General features: G+C 29.3%; 2 protein-coding genes across 3 annotated transcripts; both read right to left on the reverse strand.

Annotated features, from left to right (window-relative positions):
* Positions 1 to 3,667: 3,667 nt before the first annotated feature.
* Positions 3,668 to 7,544, reverse strand: LOC112728292 (glutathione S-transferase zeta class). The gene is made up of 9 exons (XM_025778365.2): positions 7,361 to 7,544; positions 7,133 to 7,189; positions 6,945 to 7,030; positions 6,385 to 6,456; positions 5,722 to 5,775; positions 5,544 to 5,616; positions 5,369 to 5,430; positions 5,206 to 5,265; positions 3,668 to 3,940 (listed from the first exon to the last, which is right to left on the reverse strand). Exons 1-9 carry the CDS (start codon positions 7,428 to 7,430, stop codon positions 3,836 to 3,838), a joined length of 639 nt encoding a protein of 212 aa, XP_025634150.1. The 5' UTR covers positions 7,431 to 7,544; the 3' UTR covers positions 3,668 to 3,835.
* Positions 7,545 to 8,825: 1,281 nt separating this feature from the next.
* On the reverse strand, positions 8,826 to 13,536 carry LOC112728293 (ATP-dependent DNA helicase 2 subunit KU80). Of its 2 annotated transcripts, none has more exons than XM_025778366.3 (12): positions 13,304 to 13,536; positions 13,017 to 13,109; positions 12,843 to 12,894; positions 12,230 to 12,361; positions 11,427 to 11,830; positions 10,979 to 11,265; positions 10,682 to 10,877; positions 10,355 to 10,561; positions 9,823 to 9,990; positions 9,401 to 9,721; positions 9,141 to 9,271; positions 8,826 to 9,045 (listed from the first exon to the last, which is right to left on the reverse strand). In XM_025778366.3, the coding sequence occupies exons 1-12, from the start codon at positions 13,316 to 13,318 to the stop codon at positions 8,988 to 8,990; spliced, it is 2,064 nt and encodes a 687-aa protein (XP_025634151.1). In that variant the 5' UTR covers positions 13,319 to 13,536; the 3' UTR covers positions 8,826 to 8,987. The 2 variants fall into 2 exon arrangements, with proteins under 2 accessions (XP_025634151.1, XP_072065845.1); XM_072209744.1 differs by having other exon boundaries at positions 12,230 to 12,407; positions 13,304 to 13,451.
* Between the last annotated feature and the right edge of the window lie 606 nt (positions 13,537 to 14,142).

Consider the following 14,142-nt stretch of genomic DNA (forward strand, 5'->3'; position numbering starts at 1 on the left):
CTTAACACGTACCTTAGGAATAGGATACATGATAGATAAACCCAACATATTATTATGCTTATATATTAGGTTTAATTATTTTGTTGGTCTCTGTAGTCTTACTAAATTTTTAATTAAGTCTCTATACTTTTTTTTTCTTTTCAATTGGGTCCCTACATTACTTTAATTTTGTAATTAAGTCATTTCCAATATAAAAAAATATTAAAGTTAACTAAATATTTTCTTGCAAATTGAACCGCATATATTTTGGTAAAAATATTATGTTAATTTTAATATTTTTAATATAAAAGAACGTAATTACAAAATTAAAAATAGTATAAAAACTCAATTAAAAAAATATAAAAACTTAATTAAAAATTTAATAAAATTATAAAAATCAACAGAATAATTAAACATACTTATTATTATGCTTATATAGCTATTATAATCATCATAATCATAAGCACTTGCCATAAACTTCAGCTAACGATCAGACAACAACAACCTAGTGGAGTAGGAGTAGTAACACAATGTCCTATAACATAGTACATGTCTTGACAGTACTTATAGCAAGCATCATCTTTTAGGTGCTGAGGATCTGGACAAAATAATTTACTTGCTTCATCAAAGCACTGCATACTCTCCTTCTCATACATTGTTCTTGCTGCCATTGTGCAAATTGTTGCTTCTGCAATATTCAATACACATTGTGGTCATTAGAATTTGTATGTGCAAAAAATATATAACTTCTTTGAAAATAAATATATTTGTGAAAAAATTATAATATAAAGACAAAATTGGTTTTTACTTCCATAGGGCATTTTTTTTCCTTTTTCTTCAGAAAAGTATAATAAATAAATGCCCTTAATATCTATCCAAAATTTTAATTTTGTTCTTAAATTTTAAAAGATTTTAATTTTTTTCTACGATGTTTTTTTACCACGACAAACTAGGGACTAATATGTTACAAATTATAACTCCGTTTAAAGGTTTATCGTTAACCAATGAGTAGTTACATGCACAAAATAAAATTTAAACATATAACACTTTTTTAAGCAGATAAGTAAACTAACCACTTGACCAACCTAAGTACGAGAGTATGCATATCGAATCCGATTGGATATGACCAAAATCTCTATCCAATACACCCTAAAATCATCAGATTGGATTTAATATGTGTTTCAAATCGGATCTAGTATATTTTTTGAGAAATACATATTTAATGTTAGTTTTTTTGTAAGATTCTCTAACATTAAATATGTATTTTTCATACATTAGAGATTGAATTTTGATACAATCTTTTGCAAGCATAATTAAAAAAATGAGATATTATTATCCTTAAAATTTGGTAATTTTTCGTTAAGTATATTTTTTTGTAATTTTTTTGTTAACAACTAATAATACTTTTAAAAAATTACAAAAAAAATATATACTTATAAAAAAATTACCAAATTTTAAGAATAATAATATCTCTTTTTTTAATTATGCTTAAAAAAATCACATCAAAATTTAATATCTAAGATAATTTTTAAAAATATATATTTACTTTTAGTAATTTTTGTTGCGTTTTTAAATTATTTAAAGAATTTTTGTCAAAAGTCACCAAAAAAAAAGAGAATTTTTGTCAATAATAAAATTTATGTGTATTTTTATCAGCATTTAAGTAATTCGAAGATATTTTTTGTGGTTAACCTGTATGGCTGTATATATATATTGGCTCGGCCTTCTTAGAGAGCCTTCTTGCAAGAAAATCCAATAATAATTTATCAATTCACATATTTGTTGTATTCGTTCTGTTTCAAAATAACCGTGGTTTTATTTTTTTTAAATACATTAAAAAATTTAATAAATTTAGACCTATTTGTATTAGACACACTATTTTTTAATATATAAAAAAAGTCAAAGAAATCATTATTTTAAAATGGATGGGGAAATATTTTTGCTTACCTGAAGCCAAAAGCAGAGCAACAAGAAGATTGCATAAGAAGATTTTTGTATAACCATTGATAGCCATTGTAGAAAAGTTTGTTTTGTTTTCTTGAAAGATTAATAATCAACCTCATTGTTGAGATTATTTATAGTATCATGGGAAACTAATTAAAGGTGTGATTTATTAATGATTTTTTCCTTAAAAATTTGTGAATAACATTATCTTTTGGGTCCCCAACATATCCTTGTTCTAACTTCTAAGTTCTAAGTAATATTTACTTTTGGCCTTTGGGTCAACAAAAAATATCCATATATGTTTAATGCCGAAAGGAACTTTTTTTTTTTTTGGGTAGAAATAATAATTAATTAGAAGGCATAAGAAAATTAAAATCATAATATAAAAATGAATTTGAACTTGTTCAAAGATATGGACTATTTATTGATTGATTTTAGTTAGAAGTAAATACTAATTCGATACCTGAATAATACATGATTTTTGTTATTTACCTTTTTTGTTCAACTATAAGATTTGTATCTATCTACAAAGAGATTTTTCTTTAATGTTTAAAGATAATGTTATTACAATTCTTTAAGAAAAAAAAATCATGAACAATCACACGTTTACTTAGTTTATCATGAAAGACGAATTAAATCAGACATATTTATATAAATTTTATAAAATAAAAAAACTTTAAAAATCAAATTTCAAGTTGTATAATACTTTTTTAAGAAATTAAAAAACACAACCATAATTAGTTTTCGTAACACCATAAATAATCTCATCAATGTTATATTTAATATATTGTTCTAAAGGTCTCTGAATTTTTTTCCTTAAAAGTTATTATTTGGATATAAAAAAAAAACTACAAATACTATGTATTTTAATGGAATATTTTGATTGATTCAAAATACTTTCATAAAATAAAAATTTTCAAAATTTTTTCCTTATTTCTTTTTTTAAATTTGATTAATAACAGAAAGGAAAAAAATCAGGATCAAATTTGCCACATATGTATAACTTTTTATTTTCTCTTATTGAATATAGGAATAAAATATTTAAACTTACATGTATCTAAATTTTGACAATGTAATTACATAGCATTTTAAATTCCTGAATTTTTCTATCCAAACATACTTAAGGTTGTTTCAAAAGAGGTGAAGATATAATCTTTCTGGTCACCATTAAGCAAATTATTGCTTCTTTGCAATAATTATATTGATACACATTACACAATATCAGTAGATTAATTTGTATGATGCATCTTAATGTGCTCTTACATGTGAAATTTTTTTTTCAAAAATGCTCCATAAATGTTAAAATTTAACCATATATATATTTATTTATTTATATTTATGTATATTTATTATTTTGCATAACTTTTTAATAAATAATTAATTATCGAAAGAATCATAGTAGAATAATCTCCAAACTTCTTAGGTTATTACTTATTAGTATTTTCACTATTTTGTTTGTAATTTTTGATCAGTTAGTCTTTTACGAATGCGATTTTGAATGTTTCTCACTCTCATTTTGAGTTTAAATGAATGATTATAACTATAAAAAAATATTATAATCAAAACTTTTTATAAATAATAAACACGTGCATATTCTTATAAATAGTTGATTGGTGATTAATTTTTAATATCCATATAATTTTTTTTAGCATACCAATTATTTTTTAGTAAGCTATGGAAAGTTCTGTTATTACCTGAAGCCAAAAAAAGCAGAACTATAGAGGAAAAAAAAAAACTTTGGAAAGATATAAATATAAATAGCTTTATTTTGTCCACCCCTGGTTTTGTGTAGAAAGAGGACATGTTACAAACATTCAAAATTATTGTGTGCCATTAACAAATTCAAAATATTACAAGTTTACAACAGTAATCTTCCCTACATAATGAAGATATAGAAGATCCTACATAATGACTATTGACTAATGCAAGCATCAGGTTGACTTTGGGGTGATGAGGCATAGAACTCTGCTAAACCTTTGTATGTTTCAGACAACCTCCTCAGAGTAGGGTATTTGGACTGTAAAAAACAACAATTTTAAAATGTTCATTTTAATATAATGTTTCAAACGATCTATCGTAAAATTTCTTTCAATGTTAGAAAAAAAATCTATTGTAAATTTTTTTCCAATATTACCAAAGTTTATCGTAAGGTTATTGCTGTAAGTGTCAGTGAAAAAAAAAGGTCTATCGCAACCTTTTTGCTAAATATTATAGAAACTTTAGAAGAATGAAACTAAAATTCTTCGCGACTCAAAGTATATGTAGGACTGGAAGTGAGTTAAGTTGAGTCGAACTAGACCAAACTTAAACTCGACTCACGAAAATTAAGCTTGGTTCATGGCTCCGCTCATTAATAATCGAGTCTATTTCGTAAGCTCAAACTCAGCTAACGAAAGTTCATGAACCGACTCAAGCTCACGTACTGACTCAAATAATAAAAACATAATTTATAATTCTATATCAATAAATTATAACTTACATATATTAAAAAATATTTAAAAAAGATAAATAATATATATTATCTATCTATCAATTATAAATTTTTTCTTCTGTCCTACATTAAAATTATATATAAAAAATCACTATAAAATTTTAAATAATTATATATATATATATATATATATTAATAGACATATCCTATACGCATTTAATCTATATTTTTAATATTATATTTATAATTGAGTCAGCTCATGAGCTAATGAACTGAACTTATCCAAACTCAAGTTCGGCTCATTTAATTTATGAGATCAGTTCCAAATTCAAGCTCGGCTCACCAGCTTACGAGTTCAACTTATCGTGCTATTAACGAGTCGAGCTCAAAATGAACTCTGGCTTGATTAACTTTCAGTCCTAGGTATATCCAACACTTATATGATTTGGTAACACTTCTAAAATATTAGGAAAAGCCAACTATGTAGCTGTGCGGTCCGAAGTCACTTATACGCCTAGCTTTTCTATGTTAACCACAAATAAGAGAATTGTATCAATAAACCATGAGATGTATATATACTTTTTGAATAAATGAACAAAATTACACATGAAAGAGTTTGACGTGGACAAAATTACGCACCAAAGTTCGTAAATATGAAATCACACCCAAAATACTGATTTCAAAGGACAAAAATACACCCCTAAGTCTTACAAAATCATTAACGGCATGACAATGTTGTCCATCGAAAACAATTTTCCGGGTGTACTTTGATGTTTACAATCTTGTGTGTGTACTTTAGTCTATCCCAAATTCTATCACGTATACTTTTGTCTATTTACTCTATACTTTACCATATCAATATCAAACCTATTAACTGCTTGCATAATCTGTGGAGCCAAGAATACATCAGCCTGCACATTACAAGTTTTCACAAAAGAAAAAAAAAAACACTTTGTTAGATATGCATCTTTTAGTATGATATCTTTAATCTTTTAAGAGCAACAAGAAGTGCACCATGTAAATATGTTCCCCTGTTGCATATTTTCCAGCAACATCCTTCAATAACTTCTCAAGAGCTGCACATATATATATATTGGTCAATTATAAGAAAAGATTTTGAAACAATTTCAAAATGCAAAGGACATGCCATATATACATATCTTAGTGTGGTAAAATTGTGCTTAATTACCCAAGAAACCTTTGTCAATCTTATATTGTGCCCACTGTTTTGTTTCAGCACCAAACATTTTCTCCATATCTTTCTATTAGGAAAAAGGAAATCAGATAAATGAAAAATGTCAAAAATTGCAAAATCATTTTGTGTGCATAGAGGCAATCCAAGCATTTCAAATGAAAAGAAGATATACCAAAGCACTAATCATATGATAAGGTTGAATGCTGGAGTTAATCATACTTGCTATCTGTGAAACAATACAGTATAATCATTAGATGATACGAGGCCTCGATGATATGACCATGTAATAATGTAATAAATGCAGGTATATGAAACCGTTATATCTCTATCACGTCTACTGATGCGAGATCATCTTTTGAAAAATGCTAAATCTTTTTTTTTTCTTTTGGGGTTAAAGTTCCATTGAATTCTAGATCTTTTTGGTTATAGAAACTCTTATACCATATCGTGAAACTACTTGTTCTAAAAGTTCAAGCTGATAGTAAGAGACACACAAATGGCTATATATCTAACATCATGCAAAATTCAACTATTATCCATTACAGATTGGATTACAGAATCAAGAACTAGTTGAAAATGCTTACAATGCATGGTTTCTTGTTCCTTTATATATATATTGCATTCTGTAGAAGCTATATATCAGAATATTTATAAGAAGGTTTTATTTATAATATTCTCTCTACTATAATAATTCTCAAGATGATTTGATTTGTTCCTATTGAATTCTTTTAGAAGATGCTAAACCAGTAGGATTGAATGAAGTAATGAACATCGATTCAACAAGCATTCATGTTAGTTGTTACTAATCGAAAATTTCAATCATACCAAAATTTACCTGAAGATTGAGAGCTCGGATCTGAGGATCAACTGGCAAAAGTGGCTTTTGAGTATACTTTTCCTCCAAATACTAATAAAAAAGGACGAAGCGGAAGACATTATTTTATTGTTTTGGTATAAATTTGAACAAAGAACACCAAACCATAATCAGTGACATGCATCAAAACGAAATTCAAGTATCAGAAAATTTTAATAATTTTCCCACTTAAGGGCCATCATTAAGCTTGATACAATAATGAATTTAATTTTGATGGCCAGTGCAAAATATTTTACATGTACATTTAATTACGTAATTCTACGTGAGCAAAAATAACTCATTTTCACGTTAACCGCGTGAATAGATGTCAAAAAAACGAATGTGATCGAACCACTGGGTAAGTATTATACTAATAGAGCATCAAAATTAAACTCTACAATGATATGACTGAGAAATCAACAGATTTCATTGTTTTCCTTCTCAAGATTTTAAAAGCAAAAAAACACTGAAAAAAACAGAAAATGAAAACAGAAACCACGCAACCAAGTATTTTTCTAACAAATTGCTAGCATTAAACATACCAGAAATATTGCATAAGAGTCTGAAACCACCACATGATCATCAGCTAATACCGGAACACAATGGAGAGGGTTCAATTTCTCAAACTCTGAAATTCAAGCATAGATTATTGATTCTAATTCAATACATTCAACAGTAAAAGTCAATTTTTTTTTCCTTTGATACACATGTACTCTAACTATGCATTCACCTGGACTAAACTGTTCCCCTTTTACAAGATCCACTGCTTTATACTCATAAGGAATCCCTATTCATTTCAGATCAATAGAGAAACCAAAATCAAATAAAGTCTACATTACTTGTCCCAAGTTAAATAAATAAATTCAAAGATTAGCATAGAGCTGCAATTTCTGAACTCTCTAGAAATAAAGAACATATTTTTAAGACAAATTTGCAAATCAAAATCCCAAAGCTTTACCTTTGAGGCACAAAGCAAAGCGGATACGCCATGAGCATGAGCTTAACCAATAAGAGTACAACACAATCATGGTAGTAGTAGTAGTAATGGAGAAACTGATTCCTAGTTAGCTACACTCCAATGGTAGATGCTAGATTAAGTAATTTACACTTGAATCTACTTTGCGGTGTTCTTTTTTGTTCTATATGGTCAAACATATCTACTTTGACAAGTGTCACTGTGTCAAGCAGTTTGACCTTTGACTTATGACACGTGCGAAAATTTCTTATACATATGGATATTGTTGTGGACTAATCTCTACTGTATGAATAATAGATGTGTTTTTTTTTCTGCTCTTTTTTTTAATATGATGTCTAACATAAGCTCGTTCAAATAGTAAGAATGATTTGTCAATGAGTTAAACTCAAATGGCATAGTCTTCTCATACTCAATTAAGAGATTGCGGATTCGAATTTCATATCTTTAATAAAAAAAAATAATAAAAATAAATAATAAGAATGATTTAATATTTAATATAATTGGACACCTCGACTAAATTGAGTAAATTGTTGCTTAATAAAATTAGATGAGATTGAAAAATCGAATCTATTAAAAATTTAATTGAAAATTAGTTAATAAATCAAGCCAATCTACAAGGATTAAACCCACGTGACACTGAATTTCATTAGATTGATTTTGTATCATGTAATTGCTTTTTTGCAAACACTATTTAGGTATCAAAGTCAAATTTGCAAAAGTGACATTCTATGGGGTTTTTTGCCTTTGGTGCAAAAATTCCATCAGTTTAACTAGTAGCTAACTAAGCTAATTCAGATTTGTTGAGATTGAATAAACATTAACATTGTATAAGTATGAGAGAAAAAATATCATATGAAAATGTTAGTTGTGTCTAAATCTAGCTATCATTAAAAAAAACTGAGTATATTTTATAAAAAACTAATTAGATAAAAATTAGAAAGTTAAATAATGTTAGTTCAAATATAAAACAAAAATAAAAAAATTAGTCACCAAATATTTCTCATATATAAATACTAGAAAAAAAAAGACAAATGATCTCTGACGGTATGCAAACATTTAAATATTTGAGAATTTAAAAATATATTTAAATTCCTAACCTTTTTAAAATCTGGACACATCAATCCTGAACCTAATTTGTTTCATTTTAAAAACTCTTCTACGTGTACATTCATATCAACCAAGTCAGTACAACAAGAGTCACATTTGATTTTTTTTTTTTGTTGGATCTGATAGACCAAGTAAATATGAATGATCGATATGTCCAAATTTTAAAATGGTCAGAAACTTAAATGTATTTTTAAATCCTCAAAAATTTAAATGTCTGCAAATCAAAAGGTCAAAGACCTATTTGTCATTTTCTCTAAATACTATTATTAACACTTTCTAAAATTCAGTGTTTAACTGTATTAAGGGATTTCAATAATAATATCTAAGTGAAATAGGGCAATAAGGGTTAAAATCTTTGTTTCTAATGAAGAAAATCAAGTGCAGTAATCTAAGGCTAGAGTACAAATAATATTTACAATGTATTGTTACAGTAGCCTAACAGAGATGCTTATACAAGAAAGAAAGGACCTAAATATTTCAACACATCCAGTTAAGTAATCATTCAAACTTTTGGCTGAGATTTGACTAAGAAACTTCTTGCTTCATCTTCAGTAACTTCACTGTAAAGTTAAACCAAATAACAAGTTATTGAAGAAGAAACATTGAATTTTAAATGGTCCAACCAAGAAAAAGATAAAAAAAGAAATCACAAAACCTGTCTGCAGCTTCTGATTTGGGGATCAAGGTGATTCCTTTTGAAGAAAGAGAATCACAGAAACCATGAAGGCTCTTCTCTTGACAGAAACTCCAAAGATCGCGAAGGAAATTGTTGAACTGTTTCGGTTCCTTCACAGAAAAAAAAAGTTATCATTGACTCCAAATACAACCAAGAGGAATAATAGAGGAATAAAAATTGGTTAGACATGGAAAGTCATGACTTGGCTCTATGGTGCAAAAGCGAGGAAGATGGATTACCTGCTCATTGATACATCCCTTGCGGAGCGCAGCTAAACATTCCAATGCTTTCGAATTGTTATCGCCTTCGTGGGAATCCTCTATGAGATCATGAATTTTATTTTTCATAGCATCAATTGCTTTTACAACCCAATCTGGATTATCTCTGCGCGCAAACATGGCTTCAAAATCTTGTACAGGAGTCAGATCTCCAATGTTGTCGACTTCAACATTTGACTTATCTTCAATGAGATTCGAAGCCAGAGCAGGTATTTCTCCTTTACTATTTTCCTCACCGGAACCATATCTTTCCTCTCTCAATAAACGCCTTGACTTTTTATGCTGTAAGACAGTTCAATTCAAACATGAAAGATATACAATGTTCGTATAATGTAAAAGAAGTTTGATGTTTTGTATAAACTAGGCACGAAAACACATCTTACCCTCGGATTTTCCTTTAGTTCAAAAGACCGACGAAATTTTTCTATCACAGATTTGTTTTGTTGAAGGAGCTCATCATCAGGTTCTGTGATTTTCTTGAGCGTATCATCAAGAGGGGGTACTGCAGCATCTGCATGCTTTGACTTGAGCTCAAGATAGCGATAAAAGCGCTGAAAAGATATATGAACATTCTTATGTTAGCTTTATCTCAAGGTTACCTTTCATTTTTGGAGGTGCATATGCTAAATTTGAAATCTCTATTGTACCCTTCAAGTTCATCATGATGCTAACTTTTACACAATGGGGGTAATAGGTGATTGGCTCAGATAAGAAGGATAGCAAGGACAAAGCATTATCGAAAAATTCGGAAAATACAAATTCACAGCCCACAAGCAACAAACATTAGATAAAGAAATCCCATGTCATGAATATCAAAATCATAATCTTCTTTAAAAAAATAAATAAGAAAAAAAATAGAGGGAATGAATGAAACACAGGAGATAAACTAGAAAACATAAGTGAAGGAATTCATGCCTCTAGGACTGGATTTGGTGTAAAATCAGGTAGCAGAACTTCCTCTTTTCCTTGTGGTGCAAGATCAAGCATTTTTACCAAGTTAGCCGCGGCTTCTAGCTGTTGTTCATTTGGCTGTATCGGTGCAGGGAAATTACTGAAAGAAGGGAATTGAAACTCTCGCACATCCTCAGCAAAAGGTAGTACATTGAAGTATAACGAATCAGGCTGCACAGCATGACCATGCAACAAAGGAATAATTTCAAAACAAATCCAGAAATCATGTCAGTGGAAGTAGACCAATTAAAAAATAAATTAAAAAAATAAAAAGAGATGGAAAAAACGCACAATATTTTCCTTATCAGATAGATTGGGCGTCAGGACCCCAATGACGACATTCGCTTGTCCATGTCTCCAAACACAACGTAGTATTGCCACTTTATTCATTTCCTTCATAGCCCTTGCTAGCGAAGAAAGTGCAAGTGTGGCTTTTGTATTTCCTGTTTCAGCTATGAAGACATTGACATCTTTCATGTATTGGTGTCTTTATCGGATGGTTTAGGAGAAAAGAAAAGAAACAGAAGAAACAGAGTAAGAAAATCTCCATCGTCAAATTCAAATCAAATAAAGCATATACAATTTTACCTCAATACATTGGAGGAATCAGTAAATCCTAAAAGCTTCAGACCTTTTTCTGGTTTGAACTTAACAGCATCCCACTCAGCTTGGGATATGGGAACTATTTGAGGCCCATATCGATAACCTTTAATTCTTTGATCCGGCGGGACAACTTTATCAGGTTCTTGAGAACTCTTGTACTCATAATCCACTTTGACTTCATGTGTAGCAAATTTATCGGTTGAAGCAGCCTTATCAGAAAATTTCTTGAGAGTTGGAAACTTTTCTTCTGCTGTTTTCTTGTATACCAAAACCTGTTCAAAACTTAAACATTCAATAATCATGTACATAAAAAGTTTGTAAGTGGCATAGGAACATTAATCACCAAAGTAATGAGATAATGAAAAAAACATGTCAAGAACATAATCTTTATCTGCATTGATGGGCACGGCCAATAGGGCTATGAATATCTCACCTTAATCCTCAGTTTTGGGCTTAATTCAAGATCCCCTTTAAAGATTGTGGATGGAGTTATATTTCGGGTTCTAAGAGCACCAAGCAAAGAAACTGGATTCTCCACATATGTTGACCTTGCAGAAGTTTCTGTTGAAAAAATACGTAACAGTTGATCGTTCTCGTCCATTATTTTCTTATTTGCATCTTGATTAAGCTTTCCTCTCAGAATTATACTTTCCATCCTCATACCATGGACGATCATTTGTTTAGCAATGGTGGTCACTTGTTCCTCTTTTGTTCCTTCAAATGGCTCTTTTATTGGACATTGTGCATTTGTAATAAGACATAGACGCTTCTTTCCCTTGTTAGTTTCTCCAAACTTTTTTATCAGCATATCCATGCCAACAATAATAGCATCAAGAACTAATATCACAGTCAAGGTATTCAAAACCACAATATGGCAGTTAATCACTCAAAATCCACCAGCCAGAGTCAACTTACTGCTAGTGAAATGAATGAACTTTCAAAGTAATACTACAGCTGATATCGCTTCAATTTTATTAACAGAAACAGAATAGAGCTCAGGAAAAGATAAACTGAGTATATCCAATGTTTGGAGGTGGGGTTGAACAAATCAATAACAAGGCACAAGTGGTGCAGAATATTACACAGGACAAATCAGGAAAAATTTTACCATCTAAAGTCAAATAGTATGAATGTTTTAGTAAACGGTCAAAATGTTAGAGCATAAAATTCTTTCATTAAATATATAAATAAATAATTAAAGCTTCCAAAGTATAGAATCGTGAACTTCATGGATACAATCACCATGTGTAGCTCCTCGAGGCAGTTGCTGTAGAGCCTCAACAATATCTCCCTCTACAACTTTAATATTTTTCAAAACCACAACATGTTGATATCCTCCAACTTCTTCCGTAAGTTCGTTATCGGTATCTGGGAAATTTCGACATGAACATGGGTGAGGAAGGCCTTTGAATCACTTCATGGAAAGAAAAAAATGAATTATCAAATCAAAGAAACGATTTGAAGGAAACCTCCATCAACCCATTTAATTGTAAGCATAATAGTAAAACTCCACGGGAAAAACAAACTCGGTACAGTGAATAAATCAGTGTGAAGATTCTACAAGAATGAGACTGAAACACAATAAACATTGCTACAAGATAATCAAATAAGAACCATGGACTTCTTAGTCTCCATTTTATCATCACAAATAACTAACATCTTTTGGTACAAGAAAACAATGTCACCATTCGATTCTTATTACCAACCCCAATTATGAGCAAAATACTGAATTGCTGTTATTGCTGCATTGCAATTTAGAACTTTATGCCATATGACATGATAATAAACACTAAATGAATGGTGATAATGGTGCATTGTAGGTTTGCATCATAAGGGTCAAAGAGAGCACCTTCTGTTCCAAATAAGACAACACCCACTTCATCATATTTGGTAAAGATCAGCTGCACACTCGTCAAAAGAAGGGGGAAAAGGTCATTTTAATGTTACAGGTTTCAGCTCTTTGAAGACAAACATCAAACACAAGGTGGGCAAGGAATGTCAAAGGAGAAATAAATATAGCAACCTTCTTCTCCACAAGCATGGAACAAACTTTCTCAATTTCAGGAATGACAGAGTGCATGGATGGCCCCACATCCAGCAGCAAAACCAAAGCTTCCTGCATTTGATTACAGCAATTACAAGAAAATACACATCTATGCATTCAAAAATACTGAAAAGTTTAAATTTTTTAAAATGGGGTATTAGGCTTTTCAGTTGGTATAGATTATAGAAGAAAAACCCTAAAATCCTTATAGTGTTGGGGAATGAAAACGGGAAGAAAAATTGAAAACAAGAGAGAAAAGATGGAACCTTGTTTCGAGCCATGGAGAAGAAGAGAAAAAGAGTCAAGCCATGGGCAGTGCTAGGGTACTGAAGTAAATTTTTTTTAGCATGGCTGAAACGAGGTGTCAATAAGATGAGTTATACGCGTGGTATTATTTTACTTACAAGTGTAGATAAAGATTGAGAGAGTAGCAGCAAGCAAGTATAAGATTGTGTCAGAGTTTGTGTTGGATTAATTATTTAATAAAGTATTAAAGTATATTAATTTAGAAGCATGAACACATAATTAACAAAGATAATATTTTTGTCTATTTTTGTTGATAATGGATATGGACATGTTGTTTTTTTTTTTTCAGGTGGGCTGTTGTGAGAATCTATGCTTTGAACAAAAAATTATTTTGGGTTGGGATAATAATAATAATAATAATAATAATATTTCACTCTTTTTTTTTAAAGATATTAAAATAATATTTTTTTTCTTTTTATTTGTAAAATATATATTTTTCTCTTTTATAATTTTTAAAAAACTCTTTTTTTAATTTATTTTAAAGTTTTTGTATTAATTAATATTAATTTTATCCATTTTTCAAAAAAAATAAATTATTTTTATAAAAATACTCTTTAACAAAAAATTTATTTTTTGTCATTAAATTTTGCTTACTAAAATACTATTCAATAAATTTTTTTTAATTAAATTATTTTTTAAAGATATTTTTTAATAATTTTTTAATTATTAAATTATAATTTAATAGGGATTACGTTTTAGGATTTATCATTTTAGGTTAGTAGGATTTAGGGTTAAGTACTGTTTTTGTCCCTAAGGTCTAAGGCCAAAATTAAAATTATCCCCGACCTTTTTTTGTTAT

The sequence above is a fragment of the Arachis hypogaea genome, chromosome 12 (assembly GCF_003086295.3).
Source record: "Arachis hypogaea cultivar Tifrunner chromosome 12, arahy.Tifrunner.gnm2.J5K5, whole genome shotgun sequence".
Classification (NCBI taxonomy): domain Eukaryota; kingdom Viridiplantae; phylum Streptophyta; class Magnoliopsida; order Fabales; family Fabaceae; genus Arachis; species Arachis hypogaea.